The sequence below is a fragment of the Pectinophora gossypiella genome, unplaced genomic scaffold (assembly GCF_024362695.1).
Source record: "Pectinophora gossypiella unplaced genomic scaffold, ilPecGoss1.1 Pgos_63, whole genome shotgun sequence".
In the NCBI taxonomy this organism is placed as follows: domain Eukaryota; kingdom Metazoa; phylum Arthropoda; class Insecta; order Lepidoptera; family Gelechiidae; genus Pectinophora; species Pectinophora gossypiella.
Genome location: NW_026063273.1, coordinates 136,166 through 153,804, shown reverse-complemented (window position 1 = coordinate 153,804; position 17,639 = coordinate 136,166). Strand labels below are relative to the sequence as shown.

The window sequence follows — 17,639 nt, the reverse complement described above, 5'->3', positions numbered from 1 at the left end:
ATTCTGAATCCTATGGGCTCATTGATTAAGGTAATAACAGGAAATTTGGATAATGACGATGCTATTAAATACGACAAATTGATTAACGAATTACAATCACGCCAGGAAACCGTCTCTAGAAAAGTAACATTAATCACTGAAATGATGGAGTCTTTCGTAAACAATACAAACGCTACCAGAAACAATTTCATCCAGTTAGACAAAGCAATACGAGAACTTCGGATTAAATTAAACGAGACAAAAACATCATTACACCATGATAAGATTATACAAGTGTATAACTTATTTTTACATAACTTTCAGATGTTATACATTAGACTGGATGAGATCGAGACGGCAGTGTCCTTTAGTAAATTAGGAACTTTACACCAATCCGTTATAGATTCAGATGAACTTTTAGCTACGCTCAAGAAAGCAGAGAAAACTGTTAAATTTGTATACCCTGTAGATTTAAATAATTTGGTTAAGTTAGAGCAGTCGATAGAGATGAAAGCTTACGTAAAGGAAAGTCAGATAACATTTATTTTGGAAATACCCTTGATAAGAAATGATAATTATGTGTATTACAAAATTTTCCCTTTACCTATTTTGAATAATTTTAATGAAACAACCCTTATAGTCCCAAAGTATCCCTATATCCTAATGAAGGGGTTGAAAGCAAGGCCGTGGCGTGAACCATGCAAAGAGCTAGAAGAAAATTACTACATTTGTGAAGAATCAAGAATACCTGACCTGGAAGATGAATGCATTGTGAACCTTATACAGTTTACCGGAAACACCACACAATGTCATCCTATCGTGGTTAAAATTGAAAAGGTGAAATTAATACCACTCCAACCAGACAATTGGATACTGTACTCAAAGGAAAATTCATTAGTTACCCAAGTCTGCGAAAAGGAAGTATCCAGACATCACGTTCAAGGAACTTATATACTGACCATAGATGACAACTGCGATGTGAAAATTAATGAAATAATCATAAAACCACGACAAGTAGAGTATCACCAGATGCACCCTCTACCAGTTATTCACATACCTGAGCTTTCAACCACGTCACCGAAAAAGGAAAGCCGAGCCCTGAACTTAGAAGATATGGACCTGACTAATTTACAGATACTTTCAGCTATCCTGAAACGTGAAAATGAAGTGGAAAGCAAAGAAAAAGTGAGTGCAGTAAATGTGGAAAACATCAGTGTTGGAACTCTTATGCTCTATGTAATCTTACTTGTAATCATTTGTATTGTACTTTATTATTTTAGAAATAAGATCTGTTTTAGGCTGCTTCGAAATCATCAGTCGGAAAACTCCCCTGATAATTTCGAGCTTAAGGAGGGAGGAGTTATACCTACCAAAGGCGCTGACATTGTAGTAATGCGAGCCTAGCGCCCACGCACATCCGTCGCGCCACCCGTTGACAAGGCGTAGACATAAACATCCTCAATTCCTGGTCTGCATTGTTAGCAGAAATCCAATATACATTGTAAGTTAGAAGTAAGATAGTAATAAGCTTTGTTTTAATAATCAGTCTCATGTAGAGCTCCAAGCTAATAAAACGTCTTAATTAAATTTATTTTGTCTTTTTAAAAAAGTAATTTACCAAGGTCCAATTTTGACTATCTATTGTCTGTTTGTTTTCTATCGTTTGTTTATATTGTTGTTATCTGCCGTGTGGCTTGGTCATCAGTGGTGGATCGTGCAAGCCGTTATTAATATGTGTGTATATATGGTATATTATAATAATAAAGTATATAAACAAAATAACAATATTACATCGCATATAAGTTCACCTTACATAAACTACATTATAACATTCACAACGCAACATTCGTACTCTAACATTTTATCACATTATTTCATATATATTTACATGGCCCTTTTACTTAAGGATATATACATACTCACACATATACATCCATGCTCATATAATCATAACTTAGCAATTCTGATACAACACAATGCAATAAATTTATGGAACTTAGGTAAATACAATTCAATAATATTTTATTCTTATATAATTCAATAATTTGCGCAATTTCAAAGTTGGGTTATTTAATGCGGGTTCGTTGGGGACAAAACATGACGAATTTCTCGTGGCGATGGATCGCCATAATGTGGATGTGTTAGCTATTAACGAGACTTGGTTACACGACGGTCAGGAGGGGCGCGCGCCCGCCGTGCCGGGATACCGGCTACGGCACATACCGCGCCCGCCCGGGCGCTTCCTACGCGGTGGCGGTGTCGGATATTACATCCGGCGCGGTATCGCCGTGCGCGTGCTGGCCCACCCACCAACTCCACCGGTTGAGCAAATGTGGCTAGCAGTTACTATCTGTGGTTGTAAGTTGGTGATAGGCACGGCCTATAGACCCGATTGGGTAACTGTCCACTCACTTATGTATGCCCTTTCATCGTCTCTGGAAGCGTTTGCTTGGTGCAGTAATGTCATATTGTTGGGCGATTTTAATATTAACGTCGTGGACACATTAAATCCGGAGGTAAAAAAGCTCAATGAATTTTTGACTTGCTTTAAACTTACACAATTGGTAACAGATTTCACGCATTTCACTTCGTATAGTCAAACTATTATAGACGTAGTATGTACGGATATACGAGGTTGCACTACAACTGTAGATTATATACCCGATCTTGGTAAGCATGCGTTCGTTACTTGTTTATTGAATATTCCCAAGTTTAAACCATCTCCTGTGAAGGTCACCCGCCGGGGACTGCGGGACATAGACAGGGACACGTTTAGGGAACATCTAGAGTTGGTGGAGTGGAGTAAAATTGCGGCAGTTTCAGATGTGGATGACTTGGTTTTAATGTTTAATAATGCTTTACTTGCCCTTTTTGATCTGCATGCCCCATTGGAGACGTTCACAGTAAAGCATCAGCAGTATCCTTGGATAACTTATAATATCAAAATTATGATGAAAAAACGTGATGATGCTCACAAGCGAGCACGTATAACTGGTTTAGATTCCCATAAGGAGTATTATAAGGATTTAAAGCACTTAGTGGAAAAGGCTCTGACCAGTGAAAAACAGGCTTATTACGACCACTACGTCAATAGAAACTGTAATGATCCTCGCACACTCTGGTCTCATATAAAGAAAAATGTCAGAATCAAACCACAATTAGAAGTACCATCAAATATATTTAACGATCCTGATGTTATAAACGATCACTTCTTGGACGTTCCTAGTGCTGGAAATGTGCCATTCTCAAATTTATGCTTCTTTCGCGATCAATGTAAGGTCACTACAACTTTCGTGCTGGGCAGGGTTTCAGAGGATGAAGTGCTGAAGGAAATTAACTTCCTTAGTTCTAACGCCATCGGCATAGACGGTATCTCCTTAGATATGCTAATACTAACACTCTCCCATACTGCGCCTGTAATCACCTCTATTATAAACAAATCTATCGAGACTTGTACCTTTCCCCGCATATGGCAGAGCGCAATTGTCAAACCGCTGCCGAAAAAATCTTGTCCAGCTACTTTAAAGGATCTTCGCCCAATAAGTATTTTGCCGTGCCTATCGAAAATTTTGGAAAAGATCGTTGCCAAGCAGATGAGAACCTATTTGGAACAGAATGAAATACTCCCTGTATTACAGTCCGGATTTAGGAAATCTCACAGCACAACAACTGCTCTTTTGAACGTGGTTGATGACATTTTGGCTGCTCAGGACGTAGGGCAGGGTACGATATTGGCGCTTCTCGATTTTTCCCGGGCATTCGATTGCATAGACGTACCCTTACTTTTAGCAAAGTTACATTATTACGGGTTTAGCGCATCTGCCATCAAATGGTTTAATAGTTATTTTGCCTATCGGAGCCAATTTGTTGAAATGCAAAATGAGAGGGGCGAATCTCAGGTTTCCCAAACGAAAACCGTTACTCGTGGGGTCCCACAAGGATCTATACTGGGCCCACTGCTTTTTATTATATATAGTGCCGATGTAGTAACACACATCCATGATTGCAAGTATCATATATATGCCGACGATTTACAAGTTTACATTTCATGCAAACCAAGTGAGACACATTTAGCTGTGGCCAAATTGAATAATGATCTTGAGCGTATTACTTCCTGGTCTGAGAAAAATTCACTAGTTCTCAACGGAAGTAAAACCAAATATATGATATTAGGGTCAAAACAGCAGATAAGCAGAATATCAAGTTACGGAGTGAATGTGAACATCAGGGGCGAAACAGTGGAGCGGGTTACAGAAGCACGAAACCTTGGTCTTCTTATGGATGAGGAATTGAGATTTGACAAATACATAGTTAATACAGCTGCTAATTGCTTCTATCGGCTCAAAACCTTATATCTAATTAGACAGTTCATCAATACTGGCACTCGTATAAAGCTCTGCGATTCCCTTGTTCTGTCCAAATTCAATTATATGGATGTCGTTTACGGTCCTCGGCTCCTTGCACGGTCACGGAAGTTGATTCAGAGGGTGCAAAATGCGTGTGCAAGATTTTGCTTTAAAATACCTCCCCGCACGCACGTTACGCCGTTCTTAAATAATGCAAATATTGTGAAAATGAATGCTCGAAGACATCTGCATCTCGCTACGCTTCTATTCGGAGTTGTAAAATATAGTATACCATCCTATCTTGCTAAAAAACTGGTGTGGTCCCGTGACGTTCAGTCATATCAAACACGCTCGACGATCTACTCACTAGCAGTGCCGCGCCATCGTACTGTTGCCTTTCGCGGAAGTTTCCGATTCGCCGCATCCAAGTGTTGGAACGATCTGCCGCCACCAATTCGTAGTCTGAAAACCATTGTCACGTTCTTATCACGCGAATCAAATAGGTTGTACTTACTAGGGTAAATAAAACGGTATATAGAAATAAAACCAAGTTTATTGACATTAAATCCCTAGCAAGTACATAGATCGGATCTCTGGGTCGCAGGTAATTTGATACTGGCTGAGCACCCTTGGTGCAGTAGGAAAACTACCACTTCCCTGTAACTCTTCCCACGACGACACGGGGTACACCGGCGCGCGCAGCAGGGCAGCAGAAACGGTGGGGTAAGTACAGGACCGAAAGTGGATCCAGCGGGTTGTAGAACCCGAAAGGTGAAGCGGTAGAGGTAAGTACAGGACCGGTAGTGGGTCCTGCGGTTGTAGAACTCGAAGGGTGAACCCTGGAACCCGGAATTAGTCATTTCAAGAATTGTCCGAATTCCCAGTCTGACTGCCACATGCCGATTCCTTAGCTTGATTGAAGATGGGAAGTGGATAGCAAGCAAGCTTAGCAATCTAAGATGTGGCTGTCAGCAAATTACACACAATAAAAGTGAATTTAGCAAAATAAATTTAGAAAAAGAACAAAGAACAAGATAAATTTATGGTAGGTAGTTGTTTTTAAAAAACTATCTAACAAAATAGTAAAATTGAATATTTTAAGCTGAATAATTTTAATAGTAACGATATTAAACGTATTTTGTACATTATTATTGTTCCATTTAAGAATTATTTAAACAAGGAAAGTACTTAGGTACAAAGATAACTTTACGTTGGTTAAGTAGAATTAATTTAGAAAAATTGACAATTTAAATGTTGTTTTGAACATAAAAGATTGCTAATTATGATATAAAATAAGCACTAAAGCGTGAAAATACATTTACCCGATGATTATGAAAAATGACAGTCATGCAATGAACAAAGAAAGCATGTACTAGTCTACGTTGATATTTAAACTAATAAAAATAGTAATTGCTACACTTACCCAATTAATGGGGATAACACAATACTATAAATTATTATATCGTAGACAAAATTAGTAAAAAAAAGTACCTATTTAAAAAATATACGAGTAATCGAGGTGTTCTCGCTACAAAGGCAGAAGGATTGTGTCGAACATCCGATCGGAAGAGTAGCGGCTCGGCTGTGGAATGTAGGTACGGCTACCTACGCAATGTGATAATTATTAAAGTCGTACAATATTAACGGAATTATTTTGTAAATAGCTATGTTTTGTTAAATTAATTAGTATAAGTTTATTTATGTAATAATATTTTAGTTTTAAGCAGTAGTTTTTAAGTGTTTTCAATGATAACTTTTTGATAGTTCCTAACAGAAAAACAAGAGCAATTACACTCAGTAGTAAAACGCGGCAGGCGTTACATACCCCCCTTTTTTGGGTAGGATTTTCGCTAAGAAAATCCGCTGACTAAAATGTAAGCTAGTCTGTCCTTCTTACTATTGACCATTCTAAAAATTACGTGGTACACATTCATTTCAACCCTTCCATTCACCCCCCTACTTTCTTTCATCCCTTTCACACACAAACAGTTATCTTATTTCGTTTTAAGTGACTGCGTCCTTTCCAAAAAGAGTACTAGACTTTTAACCGCAGCTTAGTACTCACACGTAATCAATAGGAGATTTAAGGTAACCGTTTTTTTTTTTTCTTTTTATAGTATAATTTTCTTATCTTCGGGGTAGGGCCGAAGATAAAATAAATAGAATGTCCTAGGGGTAGGGCCTGGAGATTCAATATTTTTTTTTTGTAAAAAAAAAATTAGAAATACTATATATAAGTAAATATATTTAAGACGGTAGGTAGTTTTAGTAAGTAAGACATTGTTTTAGGCTAGTTTTGGATTTTTTAGTATAGTTTTAGTAAGTGTAGTTTTAGTTTTTTTTTTTTTTTAAGGTAGTATGTAAGGTATTTTTAGAGAATATTAGAAGATATTAGAAGACGCATGCCATGCTCAAGATTTAAGTTTTTGGCAGGCCTAAGGCGTTTGATGGTATTACACATCAATCTCTTGACTGACTCTTACAGTCTGCTCGAGAATTAGTAAGCAGCTGGGGGATTCTATGTTTTTCTCTCACTTCCATCCCAGCAAGGAAGTTTTGTAAATATGGAAAGTTTTATTTTAGTTAGGTATTTTTTTGTTTATTAAGTTTAGATATAATCATTTAGAATAGTTTGTAAGTTTAATATCCTTGACATGCCATGTACCCAAACTTACTCCTCGTTCGTCCTCTAAATCATAGACCAACGGAGATCTTTTAGCAACAACTTTGCATTTTATGAATTTAGGTGCTAGTTTTTTGGAAAATCTATTGTCCTTGTCGCTCTGGTAATAGGTGCGTTTCCATACGGTGTCTCCCACATTGAATTCTACGTTTTTACGACGTAAATTATAGTAGCCACTATTTCTTGAGTGTGCTTTTATTAGAGAGGCTTGCACTTTTTCAAATATTTTACGAAGCGCACCTATGTTTTCGGCATACTCGTCTCTGGGGCTGAAAATCAAATCTTCCGCAACGACTGTGTCCAAGTAATGAGACCCGCAAGTGACGAGTTCTCGCCCGTATACCAGAAATGCAGGTGTGAATCTGGTAACTTCATTCACAGAACTATTTAGGGCAAATTGTATTTTTGCAATATTTAGGTCCCAATATCGATGGTCGTTTTCAATAAAGCTTGATACGGCAACCATAATCGTTTTATTGTACCGCTCGACAGAATTAACTTGAGCAGTATACTTAGGGCAGTACTGAACGTTTGGTATCTTGTAATTAGTAAACAGTTGTTTCAAAGTATTGCTAACAAACTGTTTACCATTATCCATAAGGACAGTACTTGGAACTCCGTGAACCAGAAAGACCTGCTCCTCGAGAATCCGTGTTATAATATCAGCAGTAGCACGACGTATGGGGAAAATGAGTGTATATTTAGAGAAGCAGCACGTTACCACAAACAAGTAAGAGTTTTGACGTCTTGTTGGGGGTAGGGGTCCAACGAGATCCATGCTGATCATCTGAAAAGGTCTGGAACAATCTTTGGGTCGACCCATGACACCAAGGGTTGCGTGATTTGCATGTTTGTGAGAATTGCATGTATCGCACATGTTAACGAAGTTGGTGACGTCGCGGTGCATATTTGGCCAGAAATAGTTTAACGAGAGACGTTTGTTAGTCTTGAAGATACCGAAATGTCCAGATGTGGGTTCGCTATGATTTTTTTTAATGATGTCCTTACGCTGTTCCAGAGGAATAACCTCCTTCCACTCGAATTCTCTAGTCAAAGGGTTTAAACTCTTGACAAATCGAAACAGCTTGTTATCAGTTACTCTGTAATTTAGATAAGAAGATGGTGTATTTATGCAACCGTTGAAGATATTTAAGTACCAACTGTCCGATGTGGCAGGAACAAGATCGTTGGAGCTGGAAGGATCCGTTGTTACCGCCGAAATGGGTACAGCACGGGAAAGAAAATCTGGAACGACATTGTCCTTGCCACGTCGATGCTTTATTTCAAAATTATAGGCCGATAAACGTACGCCCCAGCGAGCTAGTCTACCGGTAGGGTTATTTAGATTTAAAAACCATTTTAGGGCGGAATGGTCTGTGAAAACAGTAAACTTCATTCCGTTTTCCAGATAGCATCGCCAATGTTCTATGGCTATCAAGACAGCGAGCGCTTCTCTTTCAGTCGCGCTATAGTTGCGCTCCTGGTTAGATAAGGATTTGCTCATATAAGCTATGACTTTCTCCTCACCATCTTGTCTCTGAGTCAAGACAGCACCAATGCCGAAGTCGCTTGCGTCAGTATGGACCTCGAATGGCTTGGAGTAGTCAGGGCAGGTAAGTATAGGGGCAGATACTAAACTACCCTTTAGTTTTGTGAAAGCTGTATTGGCCTCCGAAGACCAAACAAAGGGCGGGACATTCTTTCCCTGCGAAGTCAATTTATTAAGAGGGGCTGCGAGAGTGCTGAAATCAGGGATGAACCTCCTGTACCAAGAAGAAGCACCTATAAATCGCCGAACTTCCTTGCGATTAGTAGGTGTTGGATGGTTCACAATGGCTTCGACCTTTTCTGGGTCAGGATGAAGGCCGTTAGAGTCCACTACGTAGCCCAAGTACTTAAGTTGGCTCCTGAAAAATTGGCTTTTCTTAAAATTTATCGTCAGATTAGCTGACTTAAGTTTCTCGAGAACTCTTAGCAGAAGAGAGATATGCTTCTCAAAGGTTGGTGAGACAATAATGATGTCATCTACAAAAACGAAGACCATATTTTCAAATTCAGGGCCATAGAAGAGTACGTCCACCAAACGTTGTTGGGTAGCTGGTGCATTTGTTAGGCCGAATGGCATAGATTTAAATTGAAAGGTTCCCCTGGATGGTATGTAGAATGCTGTCTTACACCTATCTTCCTCCTTTATTAAAATTTGCCAAAAGCTCTTGGACAAATCTAAACTAGTAAGATACTTCGCATCACGCAGGTTGTCCAAAATTTCGGAGATGTAGGGAAGTCTGTAAGCGTCTTTCTTGGTGACAGCGTTTAATTTCCTACTGTCGAGACAGAAACGCAGCTCTCCATTCTTTTTAGGAGTCAGTAAAACGGGAGACGACCAAGGGCTCTCACAAGGCTCGACAACATCCTCCCTCAGCATTTCATCAAGTTGCTCTGTTAAGAGCTTTTGCTTCTCAGGTGACATACGGTAATATCTTTGACGAATGGGGGCAGCATCCCCAGTATCAATAGTATGACAAATTAAAGAAGTACGACCTAGTCCTCGTTCCTCGTAAGATATGTTCTGAAACTGAGAGATGATGTTATCTGCAGTAACCCTCTGGGCGCCTGTGAGACTATCATAGGGGCAGATGTGTGCCTGGTTAGCGGCCACATTTGCAGAAGTCAAGTCCAATTCTTTAGATAGAATGACAGAATGTAGATGTTTGGGGAAGATTCCGAACACAGTCCAGAAGTCCATTCCAAGAATAAGCGTGTTTTGAATGCTTGGAACGACGTAGATTTGCAGTGTATGAAGTTGGTTTTGAAAAGTAATAGGAAGATACATGGTGCCAATAGCATTCAGTTTATGTCCACTTGCTGAGATAAAATGTAAGGGATTATTGTGTAAAGTTAATTTGAAGCCTAATTTCTGAAAATGTAAGTGGGAGTCGTGTCCTAATATAGAAACACACGATCCACTATCCAGTAAGCCAGTTATAGTAATATCAGATATAGTTACGGTCGCATAAGGCCGTGAGTTGATATTCATATTTCGGATCGAAGTGACAGTGCAGAAGGAAAAATATTTGGAAATGTAGTCCAACCATTTATCCCAATCTTCTTTAGATTGTTTCGAAGTTGCTCCGCGGTCACTACGATCCCAAGTATTTAGTTTTTTGAATTTCCGGTATATTTGTGGCAAACAGGGCATTCGGGATATCTAACATCTTTCTTGCCGCATTTAAAACATACTGGAAAATGCGGTTCCTTACATTGACGTAGACTATGAGTTGATTTACGGCACCTGGGACAGAACACGTTGCGGGGAGACACCGCGTCAACATCGATAGAAACTGCGTTAACCGATACTGCATTGTGCTTGTTTATTTCGTGTTTATTATTATTTGTAGCATAACAGTTGCGATAGTAGTTGTTGTTTGTTGGTGGATTTTGATTATTGTACCTATTTTGATTATTATAATTATTCCTTATGTAGCTCCCAGGTGAAGTATTAGGCTGATTATAAGCAAACTCAGGTGCTAAAGTATTTGAATTTGGTTTTGGTGGTTCACGAAATTGTTTCAAACAAGATTGAACGTCTTCGTAGTTGCGACAACATTGTTTTAACGTCTCCAAATCAGTTATATTGGAAACTGCAGCAAGCGTGCTAGCGTAACAGGGACGAATGTTATGGCGAATTATTTCTAATTGGTCCTGTTGAGATAACGCTTTATCCAATCTAGCGAATAATCCATGCATTATTGATAAGTAAATTGTGATATTTTCATGTTCGCCTTGCGTACGAGCACGTATTTCAGCAAGAAGACGGTAATCGTAATCTTTTTGACCAAAGTCATTTTTCAATAGAACTACAAGTTCGTCCCATGACTCAACACGGTCTTTTACGCAACGAAACCAGTGCAGTGCATCTCCAGTAAAAATCTCGTAGGCAAATGTCAGTAATTTTTCTTTGCTAATATTTCTGACCTGAATAAATTCGTTAACCTTTTGAATGAAGGAGCGGACACAGGTTTTTCCAGAGTATTTTAGATTTGCTAATTCTGCATTTGTGGTTTTATCACAAGTGACCACAACTGCACTAGATGTGGATTTAATTTCAGATACATCGGATGTAGTTGCAGATGCGAGAGTTTTAAATTCCGAGTACTGGACCAAAAGGTTTGAGTGACATAATTTATATATTTTATCGACTTCATCAGGCACATTTTGAATTCTATTAAGACGGTGGTAGATATGATTGAGCAGATTTTCTGTTCGTAGGTATAATGTTTTATCCATTTTAGCTTTCAGATTAGCCAAATACGTCTGCGACTTTATCATAGAAGCCTTGACACCAGCCAAATCCTCTGGAGCTTCCAAATGAGACTCCAAAATGTCTTCGGCGGCCTGCTCCTTCGCCAAATCCACGATTAGCCTGCGAAGTTCAACAACCGAACTGCCACTCTTACCGCGCAATTGAACTTCATAAAGGAGTTCATCTTTCTGAAGCGATAAATATTTAATTGGACGAGACATCTCTATTACTTTATGTTTAAATTGTAATTAGTTTAGTTTTATAGTTATTTTTTGAGTAAGTGTTGCAAGTACCTGAAGTCTTAATAACTAAAACACAGGAAACGGCAGAAGGAAAATAACAAGAAAACAAATGCTACTATCAAAAGTACACAACAATTAAAACACAGGGATAGACAGAGGTTGGCAGTGCAAAATCAAATATTTCCTTCTGTGCGATGTGGTAGGTTCGATTTTGAGTTTTTAATTGTATGCAATCACCTTGAAAGAGAATTAGTTAGGTATTCCCACAAAGCAACCACAGCACACAAAAGTTGCAGTTACAATTCACTTAAAGCTAGACAAAATAATCAGACCAACACCAAAGATGACCAAAAATGCTAAAACCAGCAAAAAGGATACTCAGCTCAGTATTTCCTTAGTTGGGCGCCATTGTCACGTTCTTATCACGCGAATCAAATAGGTTGTACTTACTAGGGTAAATAAAACGGTATATAGAAATAAAACCAAGTTTATTGACATTAAATCCCTAGCAAGTACATAGATCGGATCTCTGGGTCGCAGGTAATTTGATACTGGCTGAGCACCCTTGGTGCAGTAGGAAAACTACCACTTCCCTGTAACTCTTCCCACGACGACACGGGGTACACCGGCGCGCGCAGCAGGGCAGCAGAAACGGTGGGGTAAGTACAGGACCGAAAGTGGATCCAGCGGGTTGTAGAACCCGAAAGGTGAAGCGGTAGAGGTAAGTACAGGACCGGTAGTGGGTCCTGCGGTTGTAGAACTCGAAGGGTGAACCCTGGAACCCGGAATTAGTCATTTCAAGAATTGTCCGAATTCCCAGTCTGACTGCCACATGCCGATTCCTTAGCTTGATTGAAGATGGGAAGTGGATAGCAAGCAAGCTTAGCAATCTAAGATGTGGCTGTCAGCAAATTACACACAATAAAAGTGAATTTAGCAAAATAAATTTAGAAAAAGAACAAAGAACAAGATAAATTTATGGTAGGTAGTTGTTTTTAAAAAACTATCTAACAAAATAGTAAAATTGAATATTTTAAGCTGAATAATTTTAATAGTAACGATATTAAACGTATTTTGTACATTATTATTGTTCCATTTAAGAATTATTTAAACAAGGAAAGTACTTAGGTACAAAGATAACTTTACGTTGGTTAAGTAGAATTAATTTAGAAAAATTGACAATTTAAATGTTGTTTTGAACATAAAAGATTGCTAATTATGATATAAAATAAGCACTAAAGCGTGAAAATACATTTACCCGATGATTATGAAAAATGACAGTCATGCAATGAACAAAGAAAGCATGTACTAGTCTACGTTGATATTTAAACTAATAAAAATAGTAATTGCTACACTTACCCAATTAATGGGGATAACACAATACTATAAATTATTATATCGTAGACAAAATTAGTAAAAAAAAGTACCTATTTAAAAAATATACGAGTAATCGAGGTGTTCTCGCTACAAAGGCAGAAGGATTGTGTCGAACATCCGATCGGAAGAGTAGCGGCTCGGCTGTGGAATGTAGGTACGGCTACCTACGCAATGTGATAATTATTAAAGTCGTACAATATTAACGGAATTATTTTGTAAATAGCTATGTTTTGTTAAATTAATTAGTATAAGTTTATTTATGTAATAATATTTTAGTTTTAAGCAGTAGTTTTTAAGTGTTTTCAATGATAACTTTTTGATAGTTCCTAACAGAAAAACAAGAGCAATTACACTCAGTAGTAAAACGCGGCAGGCGTTACACCATCAATAATTTTAAACTTCATTTCAAGCAACATCTTCTGCGAGTACAAAAGAGTTCTTAATAAATCAGTCAAACCTACCTCTGTGGTCCAGATACGACACGATGGCGGAGTCTAACTTGCGACGCGGATGCGACGGCAATATAGCTCTAACAGGCACACAGCCACTCATTGAAAATACACTAGTAGGCGGTACACAAATATGCGTCTAGTCTATTCATTGGGGGTTATTTGTTATTTTTTATTGTTATTATGGTCACTGATTCGTTAAATGTTTTTTATTATCAATCAATTAATTATATTTTTTATTGCCAGCACTTTTAAATCCACAAAAAAAACATTCGCGACGGGTTTTTGTACAAGCTGATTACGTAATTAACGTTGCACTCGGACGGCAGTGGCGGTTGAAACTGACGTAATGCGTTTGATAAAAATGTTGACGTAGTTAGCCCGCTAACGGTAGTTTTTCTTTTTTTACTCCGGCCAAACCAGTTTGGGTTGCAACGTATACTACCTACGTTCTTTCGTTCAAATCCGCACGCACACTAACTTGAAACACATTCTAACATTTCTAACTTTATTTATTTGTTTATTTCATCGTTTTATATGTATTGTTTTGTAAATATTATTGTATTTCTTTCATGTATTTGTAGATACACTGCACACACACACACGCTTTTAATATATGTTTTTGTAAACTACTTTGTTTTCATAGTATAAGTAAATATTATTATGTATCCATTCAAGTTGTGTTTGTGGGAGACACGGCTTCCGTGCCTCACTTAGCAGGGTCCACAGAATACCAGCGTCGTGGCTCGCGCCGCGGCTTATGCTGAGTGAGGCCCTTTTATAAAGGACACCACCACCATCGTTGACCAGTCCATACACTCAATTATTTGTATTTCTCGTGTATGTTGTTTTTATTATGTGTTTTGTTTGATTGTAAGTTGTGTGTTACTCCGTGTTTTAAATTATATATTTGTTTTATATTTGTAACTGTGGTGTCCCTTTATAATAAACGTTTCTTTCTTCTTTCTTTCTTTCTTAAACTGCGAGATAAAGTCGAGGTGCCTATACTGACGTGGCGTGCAGTTACTCTTTCGTTGATGGAAGGCGTAACACAGCGGTTTATGGTCTGTATAGACTGTAAAGGTGGTGGCCTCTAGCATGTGGCGGAAATACTTAATGCTCTCATAGATCGCCAGGAGCTCACGATCGTATGGCGAATATTTAATTTGTGATGGGCTCAACTTGCGCGAGAAGAATGCTAGAGGCTGCCAAGTACCATCTTTACGCTGTTGTAGGACTCCACCTATTCCCGTATCGGAAGCATCAGTGGCGAGTCCTAATTCTGCGTTCGTGTCCGGATGGGCCAAAAGAGCTGCGTCACACAGGCCCTTTTTGCAGTCCTCGAAGGCTTGCAGCGAATATCCCTTTATGTCGACTGGGTGCGAACCTTTGACGGATCCCGTAAGCAAGGCGTTTAAGGGAGCTTGTTGCTGGGCGGCGTTTGGCAAAAAACGTCTATAAAAATTTATCATGCCCAGAAAACGTCTGAGCTCTCTTACCGTCTTTGGGACTGGAAAATTGGAGATTGCCTCCACCTTGCTTTCCGTTGGTCTCGTGCCCTCTTCAGAGATTTGATAGCCGAGGAATGTCACTTCTGGAGTGCCAAAGACGCACTTGGCGGTGTTGATGAGTACACCGTAGCTTCTCATGCGAGTAAAAAGTTGACGTAAGTGGTCTTCGTGCTCTGCAGCGGTTTTACTGAAAACTAAAAAGTCATCAAGATACGCATAACAAAAGTCTAGGCCACGTGTCATCTCGTCTACAAATCTCTGAAAAGTTTGGCCGGCGTTACGTAGCCCAAAAGTCATAAACGGGAATTCGTATAATCCGAAAGGCGTGGTTATCGCCGTTTTCGGTATGTCTTGCTCGGTAACTGGTATTTGATTGTAAGCTTTAACCAGATCGATGACCGAGTAAAACTTACAACCGGACAAACTATGAGAAAAGTCATGTATATGACGAATCGGATACTGATCCGGGATGGTCCGGGCGTTTAGCAGCCTGTAATCGCCACACGGACGCCAGCCATTATCCTTTTTGGATGCTAGGTGTAGTGGGGATGCCCACTGGCTGTCTGATGGACGTGCGGTTCCGTTGGCTAGCATGGTGTCAAACTCCTGCTTAGCTATTTTTAGTTTTTCAGGTGCTAAACGGCGCGGTGAACATACGACCGGAGGTCCTGGTGTCGTGCGAATGTGGTGAGTAGTGTTGTGTTTGACGATACCCGGAGTACCAGCAGGGCGTGTTATTTCCGGATATTCTGACAAGATATCATAATACCTACCGCTACCACCAGTAGTAATTTTTACGCTTGATACAAGACAATCTGACTTTTTATATATAGATGTGACAGTGCTGATATTAGTTAAACCATCGACGAGCCTTTGTTTACTTACATCTACTATTAGGTTGTAAAATGCAAGGAAATCAACCCCGATTATGGCCTTCGTGACGTCAGCCACGACGAAGCGCCACGGGAAGTTACGGCGTAGTCCTAAATTTAGATTTAAATGAATATAACCATACGTGTCGATGATCGAACCATTAGCAGCACTGAGTTGGTAATCAGTTTTACAACGGCGTTCCTTAAGCTTAGCCATTGGGTACACACAAATGTCACTCCCAGTGTCAATTAAGAATTGAATGTTGTTGGCGTGGTCTGTGATGAAGAGGCGACCCATAGTGCTCTGGCAGTCTTCCGTCGCCGCTACTGACTGCCCGGGAAGTTTCCCGAGTGATAATCGCAGGGCTTTATGCACCGGTTCGCCTTCGCTCCGTGCTTATTGTGGAACCAGCAGATGGGGTGTCTCCGATAACTGGATTGTGATCTGCGTGATGATGATCTGGAGCGGTTCCTGGCCTCGGACCTTCGTTCTCTGGATCGTGGTCGGTGCCTGGCTTGCATTGTCAGGGCGCAGACTTGCTTCGTCAGCTCCGCTACCTGACGTGCCAGCTCGTCGATCGGTGATGACGATGATGATGTTGACGCTGCTGCGACCTGCTGCGAAGGCGCCACGATGTCATTTACCCGGTCGGCGAGTTCGGCCAGGGCATCCAGGGACAGGGTAGGCTGGGACGCAACGATTGGCTGCAACCCAGTGGGAAGACGGCTCGTCCATATAGTTTTAAGGAAGTCCTCTGGTATTGCTGGTCCCGCTAAGTGCTGGAGGTGTCGCAGGAATTGTGATGGCTTTCGGTTACCCAACTGCTCGTGCATGAGTAACTGTTTGACCTTATTTTCGCGGGACACCGAAAGCCTCTTGATAAGCTCTTCCTTCAGACGTTGGTAACTGGCGGGGCCAGTGAGAACGTCTTCAACTTCTGCCGCAACTTGTCTGTCCAGGGTGGCCAGAATATGATAAAATTTGGTTGCGTCATCAGTGATATGCATTATTGCAAACTGACCTTCAACTTGAGCGAACCAAACTGTCGGTTTTTCTGGCCAGAATGGCGGTATACGCAACTGCACCGGAGATGGTCCGTTTGCTGCCGGTGGCGGTAGTTGCGCTAATGACGGTGCCGGTAAAGTGGGCGTCGCCATCTTGATGTGCTTGCGTCGTGGTCGCGTGTTAACCCCGTCCTCTTCGCTTTCACTGGACAACGTCTGCTTCGACTCTTGGTACTGCGGTTCGTCCATGGGTCACCAGTTTGGTCTGTTCGGGGGCGTAGTGTCGTTGAGTGCCAGTGGTACCGGCGATAGGCTTCAGCAATAGGCAAATTGTGAGGTAGAAAATAGAAAGTCCGGTTTACACACTGTAACGTCACTTTAATCCACACCAGACACAAAGTTACAGAAGAAGAAAGCACAAGAGTCACAGAGAGGAAAGTAGAAGATAGAACAGTTCAAAGCGGCAAAGCAATTCAGCACGGCGAATACAAATAACATAAATAAAGAATCGCGTAAATCGCGTAGGTAGCATGCGAGCCGTCGAGTGGCACAGGTTCTGCGTCGGATCGGTACAACTCGACTGGCGAGCGACCGCGCTGAGGAATGCGCCCGCGCGCCGCGTAGGTATGGAGTACCTACGCGCTACGGCGCGCATCTTCACTGCTATACTGCGGATATCGCCCGGCTTTGCTTGTAAATAAATTATAATTATTTCGTTTTGTGTTTCTGTATGGTGAATGAATGAAAGTGTGGTGTGTGTGTGTTATGTGTGACTGTGTATTATTGTATATATTAAAATGTAAATTATAACAAGTCACCTACATATGTCAGGCCTTGTTCACGAGTGTACTTTTCACAGATACCTAACATTT

At 40.2% G+C, this 17,639-nt stretch overlaps 1 protein-coding gene across 1 annotated transcript; it reads right to left on the bottom strand.

Moving 5' to 3' along the window:
• Positions 1-16,086: 16,086 nt before the first annotated feature.
• On the bottom strand, positions 16,087-17,016 carry LOC126381568 (uncharacterized). Its single transcript, XM_050031033.1, has one exon. It carries the CDS (start codon positions 17,014-17,016, stop codon positions 16,087-16,089), a length of 930 nt encoding a protein of 309 aa, XP_049886990.1.
• Between the last annotated feature and the right edge of the window lie 623 nt (positions 17,017-17,639).

What these genes read in the sequence shown, in the direction of transcription:
- LOC126381568 (XM_050031033.1), bottom strand. Translation starts at nt 17,016, where the DNA reads ATGGACGAACCGCAGTACCAAGAGTCGAAGCAGACGTTGTCCAGTGAA.